Source organism: Rhinopithecus bieti, unplaced genomic scaffold, assembly GCF_001698545.2.
Source record: "Rhinopithecus bieti isolate Rb0 unplaced genomic scaffold, ASM169854v2 scaffold_63560, whole genome shotgun sequence".
NCBI lineage: Eukaryota > Metazoa > Chordata > Mammalia > Primates > Cercopithecidae > Rhinopithecus > Rhinopithecus bieti.
The window spans coordinates 1,891,851-1,914,416 of record NW_016826568.1 but is presented as its reverse complement, the minus strand read 5'-3'; the positions used below and the strand labels follow the sequence as shown (position 1 = coordinate 1,914,416).

Here is a 22,566-nt window from a genome sequence, read left to right as displayed (position 1 = left end):
TTAAATAATTCAATTAAATACACTTTAAAAAGAAGATCTTGATTTTCAAAGGGGACATATAATATAGTTTTATTCATATTTTAATTTAATAGCTCTTCTGATTCTTACAAAGTAAATTCATAACTAAATTATCATTTGGTTGATTTTTGAAAAAAGGAAATATGCATTTTATTTTCTTTATTTTAAAATTACTGATTTTTATGTAACTCAGCTTAAAGCAAATACACATACACACTGACACACATATACACTTCTGACATTTCACAGCACTGTGTATTTCTTCACAAAAAGCTTTATCAGCGTCTATTACTGTCTTTAAATTCTTTCAATGTGTTTAGGACAAGTAAGTAACATAAATATTTTGTTGAAATTAAAGGAAAATGTTTTACGCTATTTTATAGGGAAAAAAGTGATTCCAAAAGGCTGATCCAAAAAATATTCCCAGATTTTCCAGTTAAAGACAGTGCCAGAGATTTAATACTTTTTATGACATCAGATTGGTTCCTGAGAGCACCATTTTCTTGCCAATCTCAATGCTAAAGAAAACTCGTGTGGAATTTTCAAAGAAAGACTAAGCCTAGTAGCCTAGTTCAATAAAACAACTAAAAAAGTAAATGGCAATAATTCAATAAAGTATGGCAGCAGTGGAAAGAAAGTCTTTAAAAGCAAGTTTAAACATTCTTAAAGTATCTCCTGAAGTACCATCTCCCAGAAGACTGAATGCAATGAGGAGCAGGGACCAACGTGTTAACCCGCCGACCTACCATAATAGCATGACAGATGCTTCCTACCTGAAGGGGTCATGCCTGGGAGAGAGAGAGAGGGAGAGTGAGACTGACAGAGTGCCCAGGGAGGGTATTGATCCACTGACTCTTTTCTGGTAACCATTACTGAGACATGAGTTGACAGTAATTAAAATGACTTACACACTGGGGTGGTTTCAAACTCAAATCTTCGACTGAAGACACCATAGCCTGCTGCTGTACGTGCTCGAATTTGGAAGACATAAACTGAAGCTGGTTTCAAGCCCTCTGCAGTAATAGTTGTCTCTTTGGATTTGATAATTGTGTAGCTGGTCTCTTGGTCCTTGGGATGCACATGCACATACAGTAAAAAAGACAGCATATAAATTAATAATGACAGCAAAATTTAGAACCATAGATCAGAAAATGAATCAGAAACTAATGGACTCTATTAGTACAAATATAATATTTTAGAAAAAAATCCTGCACATCCTAGGTGTGCTATTGACATAGAATATTAAAGTCTTTTCTAGAATTCAGGGTGGTGGGTGACATTGTGTCCACCTATCCAGAATACTTGTCTTTGGCAGTAATGCATTTCTAAAACTTTGAAAACATAATGTTGTAGGAGATTGATTATTTTACAGACTCTATTTTAGTATTGTTATTTGTGTACTTTTTTTCCTCCAATATAGTTAATTGGAGCATATCTAACATACTGCCTATTCATACAGAAAGTTAACAATATCTCCCATTCTGTGAGGTAAGGCTTATGCTTTAACTCATTAGTGAATTCAATTTATAATTGTAGTTAGGTCTTAAGGTAAGAAATTAGTACTTCATTGGTGACATTTAACTTCAATTCTCTAAGCCTAGATAGAAAGCATTAAAGAAAAATGCAGATAAACAGAGCTTTTTTATTTATTTTTGAAAATGTCCTCATTTGGAGGGGCTAGGTAATAGTCAGTGGAGATGGAGTAGGAAAAAAAGTTACTGGAAAGATAATTTTGGGAACTGAAACAAAGAGGAACTGTTTCTATTTTGATGCTAACAAAAGTTTAGACTAACCATCCATAACTCCTCATTATCTCTCTGAAGTTACCACACCAACTTTACCATGGATACTGAAATCACATGCTGAAATATAGCAGGGCCATTTTTGCTTTTATATTCAGTTTCCTTATCAGTAAAATTGGAGTAGAGATTTGCCTGGGTTTCCTCACAGAGATGGTGTAAAAATGAAACAGGTAATGTATGTGAAAGCAGTTAATAAACTGTAATAAATGTTTTAATTTTCATAATTATTTTAAATATTTGTAACTCTTTCTAATATGACATGTCAAAGTTGACTACCACTAATACTATCTAAAATATACAATCTATATAACATTTTTCTTTTAAAGCAATTTACCATTCCTCTTGTAATATGTTTAAACATATAAAATGATCTTAGAGTTAAGTAGGTCCAAAATTATCTCTAAATAGGTAAGGTGTAATTTATAAACCTAATAGCACACTTGCTGACTCATCATAGGCAAATGATTGATCTTTAATTTTTTAAACTGCAGATTAATTTAATTATCTAAACTTTAATGTATTTAGGAAATTTTATTAAAGTTGAGCAAAGGTAATTAAGTCTTATAAAATGTTACCTAATAATACCAGTAAATTTCTTCATTGACAAACATGTATTGCTCTTCTATTATCCACTCTATTATTCCTTCTGTATGCTAGGATCATAGCAGTAAGAAGCAAGCAATTTCTTAATGTGTTCCTTTTAACAACTGTAAATAGCTTCTATAAACTGTGAGAGTTACTAATTTTTCTGAGAATGCACAGGTTCTTGATAGAATAAACCTGATAATATCATTTATTATTTCTCCATATTATTGAAAAATATTATTTTCCCATATTATTTAAAAGTAATATTTCTCAATAATATTCTGCTTTCCAGTTTGGCTATAATTGTAGCAGTAACTCTCACTAAGTAAGTTAAATGTCTGTTTGCTGACATTTGTTTAAAGAAAATTTAACTTAAAGAAAAAATCTAGTCAAAATTTAAGTATAAAATTCTGATAAACTTTATATAATTATCATTTTTACGTAAAGGATTAACATTTATAATATGAAACATTAGAAGAAGGCATCAATGACAGCATTAGATTTCCAGCCATATTATTAAGTAGATGAGAAAATGTGGATAAACAACTGTGAACCTCGGTTTTTTTCTTCCTTAAAATGGAGATAAAATTATTTACCAAGAATATTGGAAGGAGACAGAGATAAAAATAATACATGTACCACCAAGCACAATCGCTACAAAATAGGTTCTACGTAGAATAGATTACTCTTAACTCTATAGCATGATGGTAAGTTATCCCATTGACAAGTAAAAATCAAAACTACTTTTAAAAGCTTCCATAGTTGTAAACTCTAACTATTGAAGGTACAACGAATACATTTTATAAAAATATTAGAAATTGATACTTTTGCCAAAAGGAAAATTTACAAGGAAATTGGACTGCTGCTCCTTGAAATAATGTATGATTTAATATCAGTTGCACAACATTCTGTCTGATTTAACAATTAATGTTATGTATGTCTCAGTTGTTCCTTAGCTAGAATTTAATTGTACATTGTCTCTCTCTGAGTTAGCCATACACAAGTTATCGAAGAGAATTTAGCAAAGCATGTATCTAGTGGATCAAAACCAATGAATATACATTGTGAATCGTCTAAGCGTCTTCCAAAATTTAATTCTGTTTCATTCCTTTAAATCACTCTCATATTGTAATTTTCTACATATCACAAACTTTATGTAAAGATTGTCAACACCCACAATTGCCGGGCTGCCAAGTCCTTGGTCAGGGCAGTGCCTTTTGCTGCCTTCATGCCCCAGCTGAGCAAATGAGCTACATTCCCCAGCTGCTTAGCAAACACTGTTCACATGCAGTGAGGAGAGGGCTTCAGCAGAAGGAGCCAGCTGGCAAACACCCTGCCAAGGGGCAGCCTCCCTTTGCCTCTGCCTTTAATTAAGAGATGGCAATGAGCCCATCCTCACACAGGAGCAGAGAAGCCCAGTGACCTCTATTAGAGCAGGGCAATCAGAGGCAGAAATGCCAGCTGGCAAATGCATGTGCCCTGGAAAGCTCTGCCACCTGTGTCTGGCCAAAAGCCATCCAATAAAATGGTGGTGTTATTCTGAAAGCTCAAAATCAGCTCTGAAAACCTATCAGGATCCCTACCTCAATACATGGTATAAAAGCTCATAATCAATTTTTTATAAATGAAAGTCTTAAAAAAATTTATAGGTATAATATAGATACACTCAAATGTTTGGCTCATGCACAATGGTCCAGGAATTAATACTTTTATTTTAAAAAGGAAAACACTGACCAAAATAATAACTTCTACCAATATATCATATAAAGATTTTGCTGCTTTTAGTTAATGTAAACAAGCAACTTATTATCAATTTATTGGAAATATGTTTAGAAACCTTTTTCCTAAGTCATTTTTTCTTTATTTGAGTTATACAGATCATATAATGGAATACTGAAGCATTAAATTTGAATTATTAAATATAAGACCAAATCATACTTAAATAAATGTAACTCAAAAGAAATTGAACTATAAAGAAAATAATATCACAATATGGATAAAACTCAGTAGAAGAAATATTTAATAGAAACTCCTCATTACCACTTGTTGAATAACTTTGTTCTAACAGGATCAGCAACTTTTTAAGAAAAGATAAATTCTCATTAATATTGAATATTACACATATAATGAAAGTAATGCATATGCTAGGAAGTGGTCATGAAAACAGTCAAAGGTTGTTCATAAGGAGAAAAAAATAGGATGCTTTCCTCAAGAACAAAAAAGAAAGATAGTCATTAATCCAGCTAGTTGATTCAGAGATAAAAGAAAATATAAGTACTTATTAAAATTTTAGTCTCCCTGCTGTTAACCCTTATTGCATCTAAGATAGTCAAATATACAGTTTTGAATTCTATTTTGCATTTTCTTCTTTCAAAATCAACTTTAATCACAATGAAAATTGAGAAACAAAGTTAACAACAGAATTCAGGATGTGTTAATATATATTTATATAACTCTACATAGCTTTGCATCAATATAGAGTAACAAAGGTTACAAAAACTTGAATAAGAAATATAAACCTTAATTTTACAAATTGTTTTTTGACATAGCCTATGTTTAAATTATAGACCTCTGGAATTTGCAATGCTGTTTTTTACTACTAATCTCATGAGAACAGTAATCAGTGAGAAATTTTAATGTCACTATATTCCACTTGATTAACTACAGTTTTGTTGACATTAAACAATGTTAACCATATCCTAACATAATTTTGTCTCAGAGGTATTCTCTAAGAGCATTCTTGGTGAATAAAGTATTTGATAACCTATTTTTGAAATATGTATCACCATTTATGTTTCCTAATGATCTGATAGTTGTATATAATACTACCAGTAAGTCATTCCTAGAAAGATGACTATTTCAAAAATGGTTGATTATTCATTTATCTATTAGCATAATCAATACATGAACATTGTAGAAACAACAAAAACCTTTAAATATGTAGATAACCTTTCTCCATCACTCCCCATTGTTTTATCCTTTGTTGTATTTTTACACAGGCAATTGTTGAATCGATGAATGAAAGAAGAAAATTTATTTTAAATATTCTATACTGTGACAAATTAATATTAAATACATTTACCTAAACTCTTTTTTTCCCCCTTTGAGACTGAGTTTTGCTCTTGTTGCCCAGACTGGAGTGCAATGGTGCGATCTCGGCTCACTGCAACCTCCGCTTCCTGGGTTCAAGCAATTCTTCCGCCCTCAGCTTCCCGAGTAGCTGGGATTACAGGTGCCTACCACCACACCCAGCTGATTTTTTTTTTTTTTTTTTTTTTTTTTTGTATTTTTAGTATAGACGAGGTTTCACTATGTTGGGCAGGCTGATCTCGAACTACTGACCTCAGGCAACCCACCCACCTCAGCCTTCCAAAGTGCTGGAATTACAGGCGTGAGCCACCGCGCCAGGCCCTAAACTCTTTTATCCATGCATATATATATATGGTGAGGAGAACCATTTATTCTCTGTCTCTTTTCCAATGCTCTAGCTTGGGCAAGTTCTTAGGTATTGTAAAGTAAGATTTTGTACTTCCTACCGTACCTTTTACTCTTCCAGAAAAAAAGAAGGAATGATGTCTGTGAGTTTGGAAAAGCAATTGAGTAAGTAGTGTGACTCAGTCCTTCTCTTCTTTTTTGGGATCTTCATGCCTGCATTTTTTTCATGTTCATTTCTATCCCCACATCCATAGGACCAACATTTCTGGGTCAGGGTCTCCAATCCAGTTCTCAGAGGCTGGTTTGGGTTCCCATCTATCTTTATCTCCTCTTTTAGAACTCAGGTTGTCCTAAGGTGTGTATGACATTCAGATCCAGCCAGTAGAAAAATCACAGATGAATGAGTCGGAAGTAGCAGGAAGACTCATGGTGGCTACATATGTAAGCCACATACTCCAGCCCAGTTTTAGAAATTACAAGCTTTTTCAGCTTCCATCTGTATGACTCTTTCATCAATGACTCACTTGCTTGTGAATTCAGAAAAGAGGAAAAGAGTTTATGACAACCTTGAGACCTGACCTCAATAGCTATTATGGCAAAATGTCTAAAAGTATCTCTAAGAGACTCATAGAACAAGAGGAAATCAAGAAAATATGGGGAATGTGATGCATATATGCTTTTATTTTTTAACCTGAAATGTAAACATAAATTTTATACTACAGTGCCAAATGTTTGCTAAGAATCTTTAAAAATTGTATGTGATATATACGTCTTATCTTTTTTCATATTACCTTAATAGTATAGGTGTTATGTTGAGTTACTGGCCATAAGCACCATGATTTCTCTCTTAGCATACTGCAGTCACTACTGAAAGTCTATAGCTTAAGTCTTTGTAACACTTTCAAATGTCCTATGACTTCATCTTTTAATGCTGTTCAACTCAGTTAAGCTGATATTAGACTATATGGCAGTATCTAAGCTGTGTAAACTATTTGGCAGCAGCAGAACATGAATAGAGAGCTCCCTGTACACTTCTAGCATCCGTAATTATGACTGCAGAATCAATTGTCATTGATTTATACATAAAATTGCAACATACTCTTCTACAAATTGGATAACTGCAGTTGCTAAAGTGAAAAAAAAAAAAAAAAAGAAAGAAAGAAACTGAAGACTTTTTTTGTTCTGTTAGTCTTACCTTTTCAAAATACTTGATTTCATACTCCAGGATGATTCCATTGGGGCGATCTGGCTCTTGCCAAGACAAAGAGATGCTGTTTTTTGCAATCTTCCCTTTTTTCACATTGGTGACTGGAGATGGAGCTGCAAAATAGTTTAAATAAGGAACAGCTTGATTAGATGAGGCCCTAAAAGTAAGACTGTTATGTGTATTACATATATTGCATTTTGAGAATGTAGCACTATTAAAAAAAAACAATTAAATTTTAGTTTATCTATATAATGTTTAAAGATTGTGAAGATTTTTTACAAATATAAATCAGCTAAATATCTTCAGGATTTTTTCATGATAAAACTGTCTATATTTTTTCCAAGTAGTTTAGAAACATAAATTATTTTATTTTATATTTTATAGAATAAAGATACTCCTGATTATTTTACATATCTTCTACATTTCTAAAACGTATGAGCTCTGTATGACATATCCCATTATGCTAATAGATACATGATTATATTACCGCATTTGTACAACACAAAATCTCTTTTATAATTTATTACATTTGAAATTACATGAATCCTAAAATCATTAATAAATGTATATATTAAACATGGGCAGGTTCCTTAAGAAACATGCCACCAAAGATATGGTACACTTTAAAATAATAACAAATAAAATAAACTTTTTTTAATTTTCATTTTTCTCAAATATTTCCTTAGAAATCATAATCACCTCTGGTGATCATCACAATTTGATATACTGTCTATGAAACCACTACTTGTGGTTTCATAATGAAAATAGAACTTATATATCTGTTCTTTCGGATATGTCTGGATATTTTGAGTTTGAAAAACATCTGAATATTTGAGTCAAAATTATTTTTATCAATCTGCTGATATTTGTATAGATAGCATGTCTAAAAGACATGGCAACATAAAAGAGTAAGATATGGGCTCCCTAGTTCACTGTAGTGTTTATTGAAAAGTGCTAACACCACTGAAATAGAAACAAGAGACGATTAAGGAAGACAGTGAATTTTTGAATATATTTTATTCAATAGTGAATATCTGTATGAATTATCTTGAATCATGAATTAAACTCAATTTCCCAGTATCACTACATATGTATTGCATAACACAACAGTAAAAAACCCAAAGAAAGACTAAGTCTTCAGAGTTCTTCACTCACTTTACTATAGTGAAATCATTTTTTCAGATTTAACTATTTCTCGTAGATAGCTGTCAGTTTTTACTTAATGAATTGATGGTATTACCATCTTGCTAGTCATAAATTGTTTAATAAGTATGCTCCATGAAGGCAGGAATTGGTTTAGTTTAGTTCACTGCTACATTTCCAAGATGAGAAAATTGTTTAGCATATAGAAATTTAATGAATATTTGTTCATTGAATTGATGGATGGATGAATGAATGGCAAATACATATATAATTAAATATCATTCAAACCTGAATTTATCTCATCATAGGATAATATTAGTTTGAAATGTACACTTCATTTTAAAACTTAATCAGTTCTTCAATAAAATAATCATTTGTGGGTAAAGACAACAAATAAATACCAACACAGACACAATCAGCCTAAAGTGCAATACTTTGTTATTTACTTGCATTCATCAAAGTAAAGCATAAACTATTTCACTTTCAAACATTTAAGTTAACAAACGCCAGTGTAGTTCAGTGGCTAAGAATGTGCTCTAAAATACTGGTTTAGAATGAGGGGAGAAGACCATTTCTGAGCTCAGAGTAGGTCAGGGATAATTTCCTTTGTGACAAGAGCATCTTTGCATCTTCTGGGTAAAGCTGATGACAGCTCCTGGGGACATAATGATGATGCACAAATTGTGAATGGCAGCAATCCTACACCACTGCAAGTATCATGCACATTAAAATAACTGTAACCAGGTTTGTCAGCATCAAGGAGCATGCTCAATTTATGTTATTTGTCTCCCTCGCTGATACCTTTTGCTCATTCTCTGCCTGCTCAACCTTTTAAGTCTGGTATCAAATGAGAATGATGACTTAGAGCATTTATGCTTGTAAAATTTTTATGGGTGATGTCAAATCATAAAACTGTCATTGTCCCTGTATAAGGATAGAAAAAAAAATACCAAAGAAATCAAGTTGTGAAGAGTACAAAATAATTTCTAAAACTTCTGAGTTGTAGCTTTCAAATATGTGGAAATATTCCAAATTCTTCCCATATTGTAGCATCTGTGTTAGACCTAACCTTTGCATACTAGTATGATATGCAAGATGGAGATCCTTTAGGCTACTACAGTTCCCATTATGAACTAATTGTTTTGTCTGTTTCAAATTTTTAAAGTTTTAAATTTAGAATAGTTTAATTTTTATAGAAAATAAAATAACAGAGTTTCCACATAACTTACATCTAGTGTCGCCTATTAGAAATATACCATATTAATACATTATATCTGTCACAATTAATGAACCAATACTGATAGATTATTATTAATTAAAGTCCACAGTTTATTCAGATTCCCATAGTCTTTAATTAATGTCCTTTTTCTGTCCTGGGATTCCATCCAGCAAACTACATTAATTTAGTCATCATGTTTTCTTAGGCTCCTCTTTGTTATAGCAGTTTTTCACAGTTTCCTTGATTTGATGACCTTGACACTTTTGGAGCACACTGGTCAGGTATTTTGTAAACTGTCTCTCAGTTGGGATTAATATTTTTTCACTATTAAAACAGAGTTATGGGTTTTTTTGGGGATGACCACGAAAGTAAATTGCCAATCCTATTACATTATATTGAGGGTACACACTACCAACATATCATTGCCATTATGTTAACCTTGATTTCCTGAGTGACGTGGTGTTTATTGTTTCTCCACTATAACATTGTTTTTTCCCCAGCATTCAATGTTGTATTTTTTGGAAGAAAGTCACTATTTGCAGCCCACATTTAAGGAGTAGGAATTTATGATTCACTTTCTTAATAGTGGATTATCTACTTAAATCATTAGAAATTCTTCTGCAGGAGAAATTTGTCTATTTTCTTCATTTTAAATTTATGTAATTATTTGCATCAGTATGACATGGATATTTTTACTCCTTTTATATAGTTGTATACTTTATTTTATTACTGAATTTGCTAATGCTTTGGCCATTGGAAGCTCTTTCAGAGCTCCTATGTCTCTTTGACACACCCCTATCATTATGGGTTTGTCTGTTATTTCTACATTATTTTCTTACCTTCTGGGACTAAAAGACCAGATACTTTATGCTCATCTTGCTTATTCACTGCTCCAGTCCTAGAGTCATTCATTTCTGTAAAGAGCACTGGTTTCCTTTATTAGAAAAGGCATTAGAAACCAAGAAATGGGTGTTGAGTGTGTTTCTTGCCACTGAGATGTCATTGCTTTTAAGCCCTCTTACTAACAGGACAAGGACATAAATGTGTATATTAACTTGTGCATATCTATACATATTCCTATACATAACTACCTATATTAACCTAAAGATGCATATATACTGATGCTGCCAACTCTAATAATTATTACATAAATAATTCTAGCTTCCACACCTTACTTATCTGTAAACTCCCACTCTAATGGCGGGTCCCACCATCAGCCATCCAACTGAACTTGATTGTCCAGTTCCAGTACCTATGTCTAGTATGTACTGAATTGTTCAGAATTGTTCATCTGTGTCTGTTTGACTTATCGATAATGATATAATGTAGAAACCTCTCATATCCTAATGACACAAACAGTGATATACAAAATCCTGCCATCAGTTGTATAAAACAATATATCTTCCTTACTTTTCAGATATAGAAATCTAGTTTAAGGCACAGTGTTCCAAGATGGAAAGGCCTGCCATGGCACAGATAGCTTGAAGTCTGATAGAACTGACTTCAAGCATTTTGGCAGCCAGCCATTTCTATGTAATTCTTTTAGTTAACTTTTATAAATGTACTTTCAATCTTTATAATAGGGACAATAATATAAATTCATATTTTTTAAGGTTGACATCTTATTCTTCAGGTACAATGTCAGGTACAGGGTGGGTGCCAAATAAATACTATTTGTAATAATATCAGTTGTAAAATATTAGAAAATTGTTTAAGAAGATTTCAGTGATGAACTTTTCACAATTCTTTATCTGTTTCATCCTTTTTCAGTCAAAATTATTTGTAGCTTCTTCGCTGAACTTGGCACTGCTTTAAATGCTCGATGAGATCCAAAGGCAAAGTGCTTACACAGATAAGATGCTCTGTTTTCTGCATCCAAGGCTTTCATGACTCTAAATTAATAAAAGGTTATGAGTAAATTTCCTTGATTTTATTCATTTTATTAATTAAATTGCCAGGCTTTCAAATGTTAATTAAAACATCGATAGTTACACTTAGTATAGAACAATGTCTTCCTTCCTCTTTAAAACAAAGTAAACATGATGAAAACATGAACCTCATTTATGTCAAATGGAATAAGAAAATACCATTCATGCATCCCTATAGCCAATACTTTTTGTGTAGGCAGTAAATTACAAATAGAATCACGTATTGGTTACTTGTATTTAAAACAATAAATAAATAAAACTAATGTATTTGATGTATATACCCATATTAAGTCTTAAAGACTAGAGAGAGGTAAATAAAACAATATTGAAATCTTTTCAGTCTATGACAGTCCATGAATGGGTTAAAAACTTCATCAGATGACACTTTTTAAACTTTCCAGCAGAAGTCCCTACACATCAGTAATGTATTAGTTCATTTAAACACAAGATTTAAAAATACACGTGTTTTACATTTGATTCTATAGATTAAAATTTGGCCAAATGAACTGTCAGTATCTGACAGCTGGAAGCCCCTACTTCTCACTGCTATGCACACTTTATCATATTAAAGTACTTCTTATTAACGAAGCAGGTCTAGGCCACTACAGTGTTCCAAAACAACAGAGAGTATTAGGCTTCTCTCCAGAAAATTCTGACTCTGTAGGTCAAATTGAGACCAAGGATTCTGTATATTCAGTAGACTCTGGTGGAATCATTTTGTCAGTAAAATTCAAGAAATAATTAAGGCAAATCATACTAGGATTAATTCTTCTTTTAAAAAATTGTTATTATTACTATTTTAAAAAGAATTATTATTAATGCTTCTTTTATAAAAAATTAAACTTAGAAAGCTGAGGCTGGAAGTTGGATCAGTATTGAGGTTTACTGAACTGCTGCTGTCTTGAACCTGTGGCTCACTATTGCCTGTTATCATAATCTTTGTTGGCAACTTTGCCTTTCTCTGAGGATTATTTCTGCTTGTATTTGGTATTTTCCTGACCCTTTAGTATTTCTTGGTAATTTGATATGTTTGCTCATTCATGCATAATTTGGTTTAGTCTGCTGATGATCTATAAAATTAGAAAAATCTTATGTCTGGTTCACTGTTGTTTGCTTAGTCCTTAGAAGACTTTTCTGACAACTTCGTAAAATACACAACTGCATCCACCCTGGTTGAAGACACCATGATTTTTCTCCTAATTGGACTACTTCTTTACACCTTCCTGACCTTCAGGGAGTTTTTCTAAGAAGAGCCAGTGTGTTATTGTTCATGCTATAATTTGGTCACGTCACTACCCTGTCTTATGGATTACTAGGTCACACATGCTCTGTCCTCTGGCTAAATTTCTAAAGTCATCAACTCCACTATCTCTTGTTCCCTTTCATGGATATGACCTTCTACATGTTTCTTGAGCACTCTAAATTTGTCCTGCCTCAGACTCTTTACACTTGCATTTCTTTTAGTTTAGAATATCCTTCCTTATCTTCATCTAAATTGCTCTTCACTTTATTCAGGTCTTAAAAAAATGTCATATTTTCAGAATTAACTTCCTGACTGATGGACCATTCATTAATTTCTTATTTTTCTTTATAATGGCAATGCTTGAAATTATATGCTTATTTCTTTACTTGTGAATTGTCTTACATTCTACAGGAATATAGCCTCCATGATGGGAAATACTTTTACTGTATTATTTATTGATGTATCTCATGTGCCTTGAAAATTCCTGGAGCATAGAATGGCATTTAATGTTTCTAATATGCATAACTTATTTTTCTGGGATTTAAAGCTAATAAAGAATATATAGCACATGGTCCTACTTTATAGTTGTTAAGTTGAATCAATTATCACATGGATCATTCTAGTCTCCTCACTTTACTTATCTGTAACCTCCTGCTCCAAGAGTGGCTCTCACCACCTGTCATCCAGTTACTTGTTTAATTTCAGTATAAATGTCTTCAAAGCAATACATTTTTTATTTGTTTTTGGCACAGCACAGTATAGGTAGAACTATATTTGAATCTAGCATATATTGAATATGTATCTGACATATGAATATGACAAGGAATAGTAAAGTAAATAAACAATATTATTAATGAATTTCAAGGAAATCTAGAGACTTCTGGAGCGAAGAATAAATAAAGAATTAAAAGTCAAGTGACTCCCAGCCCTAACTATTTGTATAAAATAAGAGCTACTGTAAAAAAAAGTCAAAGAATATATATGTACATATACCCACACATAACTTCATATTTATGTGGAGACAATTATATGTATAAGTATGTTTAATAATTATAAAACTTGAGTGTATTCATTTTTTTTTTTTTTTTTTCACATGAAGTCTTGCTATGTCTCCCAGGCTAGAGTACAGTGGTGAGATTTCTGCTCACTGCAATCTCTGCCTCCCGGGTTCAAGCGATTCTCCCGCCTCAGCCTCCCGAGTAGCTGGGGTTACAGGCGCCCACCACTGTGCCAGCTAATTTTTGTATTTTTAGTAGAGATGGGGTTTCATCATCTTGGCCAGGCTGGTCTCGACTCCTGACCTCATGATCCACCCACCTCGGCCACCCAAAGTGCTGAGATTACAAGCGTGAGTCACTGCGCCTGACTTGAGTGTATTTTTAAGATAAAATGTATTCTTTCAGTAAAGAACGGACTTTTGAAATGATGAAAGATGAAGTATGGTTTTAAATCTATGTGTCTTATGACTGTCTTCATAAGACTTTCCATTCTTTCACTTCTTCACAAAGGTGGAAAAGGGAAGAGGGAAAAATAGGAAGACAAGCCCTAGCTAATCTAAAAACCTAAGCTATAGTTATAGAATTTCCAGAGAAACATGGAAAATTACAAAACCTACAGCCAATGAATTTATCTTTAGTTTATATTTTCTAAGATGAAATAGTATTGGCATTAGCATAGTGAATGCATCTTTTATTTTTATGTCTGTCTTTCAGTATTTATCTGAATAATAGTATAATACTGTCTATACTGAATTTCAGTATAACACTGTCTTTCAGTATTTATCCTTACTATGTATATGATCATGTGACAATTTAAATTAACTGCCTCCCACAGACTACATATATATGTATATATATATTTTTAAATGAAATGCAGATGTAGATAAATCCATATTTTATTTTATATATACATATATGCACACCACATACACATACAAACATCTCTAAGAGAATCATGTACATCTTTTGCAGCTGGTTTAATAAAGCTACATAGAGTGATTACTTTGCTATCTTTGCTTTGGGATACATATTAGCATTTGAATGTAAGAAAATGAGTAACTAGATTTCCTAAAGTAAACGAGAATTGCAGTTATTGAATTATAAACTTATTCAAAATTATTAACAAAAAAGTAAGACAGACATATTATAACATACACTCACAAATGTGTAATATCATACACTTTATATTTTTATAATACATGATATAAATTTTATATACTTACATACTTAGTATATCCTCCTTACTGTGTTGTCATTTGATACTATTGGACCAGGAAAAGTAACTAACAGTGCATTCTCAACACACTTAGTACCAACGACTTTCTGTACTAAAGAAAGAAGGTATTTTAAAGGTTTCTTTCTCAAATAAAATTCAATCTGCTCACTCAGACAAAACCTACAATCACTCCATCTTAAAAGCCTGCAACTGGATCTTTTGATATATGACCTCAGTGAAGTTTTGAAATGATCATTTTACCAAAACCTGGCCTTAAATGACAGTAGTTCTAGAGAGAGGATATCTATTTTAATAAAAAGAATTTATAAAGAAAACTGTACCATTCGTAGAATTCGTTTTTTTCCAAATACTTGAAAATCAGAAAAGATTAAAATTAGTTGTTTCACAGCAGGAAATGAAAATAACTTAATTGCTAATAAATAATTTCTGATGTGATTATACTTTATAGTTCAAAGCATATTCTTTAAATATTGTTTTGAAGTCACATTCACATTGTTGTTAATTTGAAAAGAAAATGACAATAATAAAAATAGAAAACTACATCACTGGCATTCGTAGACAGTATTCTCTAAAATAACAGTGCAAATTACAAAAACAAATATTAAATGTAGCAAGGTGTATAATGACAATATGCCTCCTTCTGAATAGCAAAATTAATCTCACACCAAATAAATTATCATAGAATTTGTTTTCCATTCATTACTTGTTATTACCCTATAATAGAATTCTTAATACACAGAGACCTAAGTGTCAATGATTATTTGATCTTAATAACCACAATCCCCATTGTATAAGAAACAGAATTTAAATAATTTTTGCAGTATTGTATTAGAATAAAATAAGGCTATATCTAGTAGCATGGTGTATTTGGAAAACTTTGATCAACTCACTATTACTCAGTTATACTATATTCAAGATAATATAGTCCCATATGTAATTTTCAATAATGTTTTATCAATATCAAACTTCCATTATGGAATACTGCAGTTTGTTTTACAGGAAATTAAGTCATAATTAGCTCAGAAACAAATGTTTATAGCTTATATTTAACAATAAAAACTTAGTCTCCTCTTATAAATCCATATTAAATAGGGTTTTGGTAACCACATATTAAGTCACTAATAGTAACAAGGCTGTAAAGTGAGAACTCTAATTCAATTGCAAATTATTTCAAAATTTTCACAATTTAAACCAATCTCATCAAGCATTTTTAAAAGCAAAACAAACACATCATAAATGTAGAGAACCTACTCATTTTCCTTTCTCACTTCTCATTGATCTTAGTCTTATATAGCCAAATGAACAACAGGAATCATTTAATTCACTAGGAATTGTGATAATAAATTATTTATCTATTGATTGCGTAAAGAAATGGATTGAATTTCTATTATACTACTAAAATTCAGGATCACCACGTGTTCTCTGCCTAAATATATTCTCGCTGAGACCATCTGACATGATTTCTTCAAAATCTGAAATTATGCCAGTAGACACACAAAAAATAAACTTTCTGGCTACAGAATGACTGGGAGACCTTAGTAGTGTTTATCAGCAGCTCTCATAAACATCCCAATCACAATATCTTTAAATAGCATCATTTCTAACAGCAACATGACAGGCTGGAACTAGAAAAAATACAGGATTAATGATTGCAGCTGGTCAACCTTTTAAAGTCCAGAGAAAAAGCCAAATCACAACATTCTGTTCCATATTAGTAATGTTACCAGATATTTAATTTTTAAGCCATGGGACTAATGTTAGTGAATCAAACCACATATTCTTCAGTTGTGGGAAATATCTGCCGCGGAAATCACATGTAAGGCCATGTTTCACTCCAACAGATCACGCAGAGAAATTTCTAATGCTGACAAAACATATCATTATATATCTATCATCGTAAGTTTAAATAGCATAAAACCCATATTTTTTATTCCACTGGAACAGTAGTCTAGATTTCTATTTATTTTAAAAAGTAAATAAAATGTAAATAATAACTGGCTGCAGAATGCCCAAGATGTATTATGAATAAATTTCAGTTATTAGAAAGAACTAAGTCCAAATTTTACTTTGAGAATTGTTTAACCAATATCAGCTAAGTGAATGAACAAATATATGTATGTCTGAATAAACAAAGAGGCTACTGTAATTGCTGTCCCATAAGAATACATAATATATTACATTTATAAGAAACATTATGTGTCAGACAGTTTATAGTTTGAGCACTTTATATATATTAACTCATTCAATCTTCCTAACATCATTAGGAAGTAGAAACTATTGTCATCCCTTTTTGATGCACAGAAGTTAATTATCCAAGTTCAGTCCTCCAGGAATTGGCAGACATTAGCAGTCTTTCTTCAGAGATTGTATTCTTGAGTATTATTCCATAGAATAATGAAAGAATAGCTCTAAATAGAGTGTTACGTTTAATGTCATCTCACATAAAATTATTTTAAAGATTATTCAGATTATCTAATTTCTTCTTTGAGTATATAAATGTCAATTTTGCTGTTTCCTTAGTGCTTTGCAAAGCTGATTATAAAAGCAATAGGAGAAACAACTGTCTCTGAAAAAAATTAAGCAACTTTTATTGCACATTCTGTGACATGAAATTGTATCAACTCTTAGTTGTATTACTTAAAACAAAGTTTTACAACTATTTTTGATCTACCTTGATACATTGATATGACAGCATTCAAATATATAAGAAATATCTCTACATACTTCTATACTGGTGAAGCTGGAATATTGTCTTCTGAAAACAAGCGAAGATAAATCCTCACAATGATTAACAGTACACACATAATGACTGCTCTCTGCATGCTGCACCATAGATAAAATGAACTGTGGATTTTGAGAAATATCCTGCACGCTAAATGCAAATTCAATTTTTTTCTACTATTCAGGAATACACATGTAAACACTTTGAAACTAATATTATGATACAGATAGCCATAAATATCTAGTTTATATATACTTAAAATTATGTATGTGTATATTTCACAAACCTTGATACATCATGATTAATAAATAATACTTTGTAAAAAGTAACATAAAACATTCATGTAGAGTAACACAGCAGAGATCTGAAGGACTCATATATAAGTCTCTTCCTTTTTTGTCCCAGCACATTCCTTTCCTCAAAACTCAAGACATCTCTCTCTCCATCTCATGGGCTTTTAACAGGTCTCTCCACCAAAAGAAAAAGTGTTACTGGCAACTCTTCTCTTCTCGTCCTCTCTCCTTTCCTTTTTTTTCCTATTACTGAAAAACTACTGTGTGCCAAGCACTAGTGAGTTGGGCTATTGCAATCAACAATTCCATGTGTCCTGGCCAGTGACCATACAACTAGGAATATTAAAATAAATTGTTTGGGGAAGGTATTATATATCTCAGATATAGAAAGTTAGATCGTTCTTATGAAAATCTATGTACATGCATTCCAGATTATACAACTCTTAAGCACAGAGTGGCCTCATTTATCTTTGTATCTTCTATAGCTAGAAAAAGAACAAGCATGTGGTATGTGTCCAATAACATAAAGATCCACTCTATCAGGAAGTAAATGAAACAGGAAAGTGATATAAGATATTTCCGACACGTAGTGAAGATGTAACATCATCATTAAAAACATAACAGAATATTACTTTCTCAAAATTTATGGATAAAACAGACAAATGTCAGTTTACTTGTAGATGAAATTTTATTTAAAAAAGCGGAATTGAGTAAACTTGAAAAAAACCTTTATGACATTATATTACAAGTTTGATTCTAGCTCAAGTTTAATGATTAACTACATATTTTATGAGCAAAATGATGCAAAATAACCAATTCTTGTAAATTCAAAGAGGAACTGGGGCAAGTGAACATTGCTAAGCAGTGCAATCAATATCATTTTAATATGCTTTTTGAAGTACTGGCTACACATAATTGACTGCTATAATGTAATGTTTGCAAATGTAGAAACTTGCCATAGATAAAGAAGTTAAACAGGTAAGAGCAATCTGCAATCCAATAAAATTGATTAAAAATACTGGAAACAAGGTTGATTAACAATACTTTATAGAGAAAGTCTATAGTTATTTAATGGAAAAAGGTCAGACTATGTTTGAAACCTTTGTTGAAAATCATCTAACTAGTTTTAGACTTCTATGTTGAATTCCTTTTTGTTGTTCTGTTTTGTTTTTGTTTTTTGTTTATGTTTTTGGTTTTGTTTTGTTTTTTGATATGGAGTCTTACTCTGTCACCCAGTCTGGAGTGCAGTAGTGCAGTCTTGGCTTACTGCAGCCTTGAAATCCTGAGCTCAGGAGGTCTTCCCACTTCAGCCTCCCAAGTACCCTGGAATATAGGTGGGCAACGCTATACCTGACTAGTTTGTTTGTTTGTTTGTTTATTTATTTACTTACTTACTTATTTATTTACTTAATCCTGTTTCAATCTATTACTCTTTTTCATTTTTTCATTGCCATTAGTTCATCAGTTATCACTCTCTACCACTGCTGTCATAGCCGCCTAGAGTGGGTTGTATCTTATTTTTATTTGAAATAGATAAATAAATTTTGCACATAAATTAATAAATTATATATATTACATTTATAAATACATTTGTAAATATATTTAGTGCCTCTATGATTTTACTACCAACAGCTCATAAATAGAGGATTTGGGATTTAAACACATTTATGATTCTAAAGGTAATTAACGTGATGCTTCTAAATATAATATATAATGTGGTGTTTAGTAAAGCTAATTCAAAGAGAGATGTAGCATAGTGATTTATGCAAAACACCCACTAATGCAAATCATTACATACAGATTATTAAGTATGCAAACCAGAACAAAATAAAATTTTTGAGTACTGAAGCAGATTCTTCTTAGTTCATTAAAACACTGTAGGATATTTGTTTTGACATAGTTCTTTCTATAACTTAAAATGACTTCCATAACATAAACACTTTTGTTGTGCAGTGAATATAGAATCTAAACTCAATTGAGGTAAGAATTTGGGAAGGTTCCATATTAAAATACACATAAATATAAAACAAAATATTCTAATGTCCATTCTAATTACTAGACCTCCATTCAGTGAAACAAAGCTATAAGACCACATCAACATATTTTATATTCCCTTAGAATGTATAGTGATAACATTACCTTGGCCAGAACATGCATAGTTAAAACGTAATGTTGCTCATAGAATATGGGACTCTTGATTCTGTTCCTCCAGATACTCAGATATATTTTAACAAAGCCTGGCCAAAGTATCCTATCATATAAATTTCCTATTGCTGCTACAACAAATTACCAAAAAACTAGTGGCATAAAACAACACAGATTTATTATCTTACAGTTCTAGAGGTCACAAGTCTAACACTCAAGGTGTTGGCAGGGCTGTGTTTCTTCTGGAGGGTTCAGAAGAAAATCCATTTCCACGTCTTTTCTATCCTCAAAAGACTACTGGAATTCCTTGGCTCCAGCCTCTTCCTTCATGTTCAAAGCACGTTCACTCCGCTGGGCGCGGTGGCTCATGCCTGTAATTCCAGCACTTTGGGAGGCCGAGGAGGGCCGGATCACCTGAGGACAGGAATCCCAGACCAGCCTGGCCAACATGGAGAAATCCCGTATCTACTAAAAATATAAAAATTAGCCGGGCATGGTGGCGGACGCCTGTAATCCCAGCTACTCTACTCAGGAGGCTGATGAAGGAGAATCGCTTGAACCAGGGAGGTGGAAGTTGCAGTGAGCCAAAATTGTGCCACTGCACTGCACTTCAGCCAGGGCCAAAAGGTGAGACTCCATCTCAGGAAAAAAAAAAAAAAAACTCTCACTCTAGCCTCTGGTTCAGTAATCACATCTCCTTTTTATCTAACTCTATTGTCTCTCATATTAATATAAACACCCTTAGACTACAGTGGTTTAGGATAATCTCCCTATACAGGATGACCTACCAATCTCAAGATTCTTAATCTAATCACAGCAGCAAAATTCCCTTTTCCATTTAAAGTAACATATTTCGAGATTCTGAGGAATAGGTTGTGGATTTTTTTTTAGAAGGGCATCATTATTCAGCCTACCACACCTATATATATCCGGGTTTTCGCCATATTTGTGTCTAATCTATATCATTTTATAGGCTTTGCATGTTTACATTCTAGGCCAAGGCAAAAGATTTATAATATCTTTATTATGGATTTGTTAAATGTTCCTATAAAATTATATTTTAGGTATACATACACAAACACTTCCCATAGGTCTACTTAAACATAGTTAGCAAATTAATATCTTATTTGTATTCATTTATGGAGAGTTTTTTTTGGAAATCTTATTTGAAATATCACTAAATATTTTTTAAATGCATCATCTCCCTTTGCTCTTCCAAAGCACTTCTCTATTCATCATTTGCCTTTTACATATATTAATGCAACTTTCCATCAAATGTTTCAAAATTCCAATGGAATAGGCAGAAAATTCCCTATTGAATCAAGATTGCTGCTTCGCATGATGTTGTAGGCCATCTCCCTACTAAATTGCTACGTTGAAATCAAAACACTGACTATTTTTTTTTAAGACCACGAAGGACCCAACCAGGACACTCTATTTAGGAAGACTTTTATGTGATTTTCCAGCCTGTTCCAAAATGAAAACACAGCCAGACAATGTCTTGTTTAAGATACAGTGATTAATATCAAGTATACATAGGAGACACCACAGAAATATAGGTCCTTGTAATTTCCCCATTGCTGTCTCTATGTGCAAATTATGGTATACATAGGGATAGGAATATGCCATTAACTGTCAATATTACATATACAAATCACACACAAGAAAAATAGAATCACCTATATTATCAACATTTTAACACTGGTCATAAACTATATATGTTTACTGGTCATAAACTATATATACACCCTGGGCAAGTTCATGAAAGTTTTATTGCTATACATTAAATTTCAACTCACAGTCACTGAAAATTTTAGATTTGTGTAATAGGCTTCTTGGATCAGTCTATGATTTGTATCCACTGTTAGGTTTCTTGGCACAGAGTGGAAGCATTTTAATTGATGAGTCCACACATATGGGCTAAGAATAATATTTGCAGAATCTAGATTAAGTGTTCTTGAAGGAATACAAAATATTCATAATGGTATTTGTATGTTTTTTTTTTTAATCTTCAGAGGATTCTTTTAAGTGTAGAAGATACTAAGAAATCAAAATATTACAAGCCTTGATGCTGATTCTCATAGTCACAAGGACAAGCGGAGAACTGGGATATCTAATTAGATTGACATATTCTTGAAATACTCCCAGATAAATTAAGGGTTTATAAACAAAGTACTTGTCTAGATGTTGCACTGTTTTCTTCTTTTACACTTGTTATCTGAAAAATCTCTGTGGCTGCTGGAAATCCCAGATCTGGAGTTGAGGAAGAGCTTCCATTCTAGTTCTGTCTCTATCTTAGCATTAGGGGCAAATAGTTGAGCCTTTTTATATGTAAAATTAGGGTGTTAATGCAAGCCATTTTCACTAGTTTCTCTCTGATGGTTAAAAACATTCTGCAAGCATAGAAATGAAGCACTGGAAAAAAAAAATCCGGCCGGGCGCGGTGGCTCAAGCCTGTAATCCCAGCACTTTGGGAGGCCGAGACGGGTGGATCGCGAGGTCAGGAGATCGAGACCATCCTGGCTAACACGGCGAAGCCCCGTCTCTACTAAAAAATACAAAAAACTAGCCGGGCGAGTTGGCGGGTGCCA

At 32.4% G+C, this 22,566-nt stretch overlaps 1 protein-coding gene across 4 annotated transcripts in view; it reads right to left on the bottom strand.

The window, feature by feature from the left end:
* The window catches only part of EPHA5 (EPH receptor A5), a 358,795-nt gene that overhangs the window by 92,089 nt on the left and 244,140 nt on the right, over positions 1-22,566 (bottom strand). For all 4 annotated transcript variants that reach the window (XM_017863470.1, XM_017863467.1, XM_017863469.1 and 1 more), the window contains exons 6-7: positions 7,036-7,160; positions 927-1,086 (exon numbers count right to left, since the gene is read on the bottom strand). In XM_017863470.1, the coding sequence (XP_017718959.1) occupies positions 927-1,086; positions 7,036-7,160 (285 nt within the window). The remainder of the gene's footprint in view (positions 1-926; positions 1,087-7,035; positions 7,161-22,566) is intronic.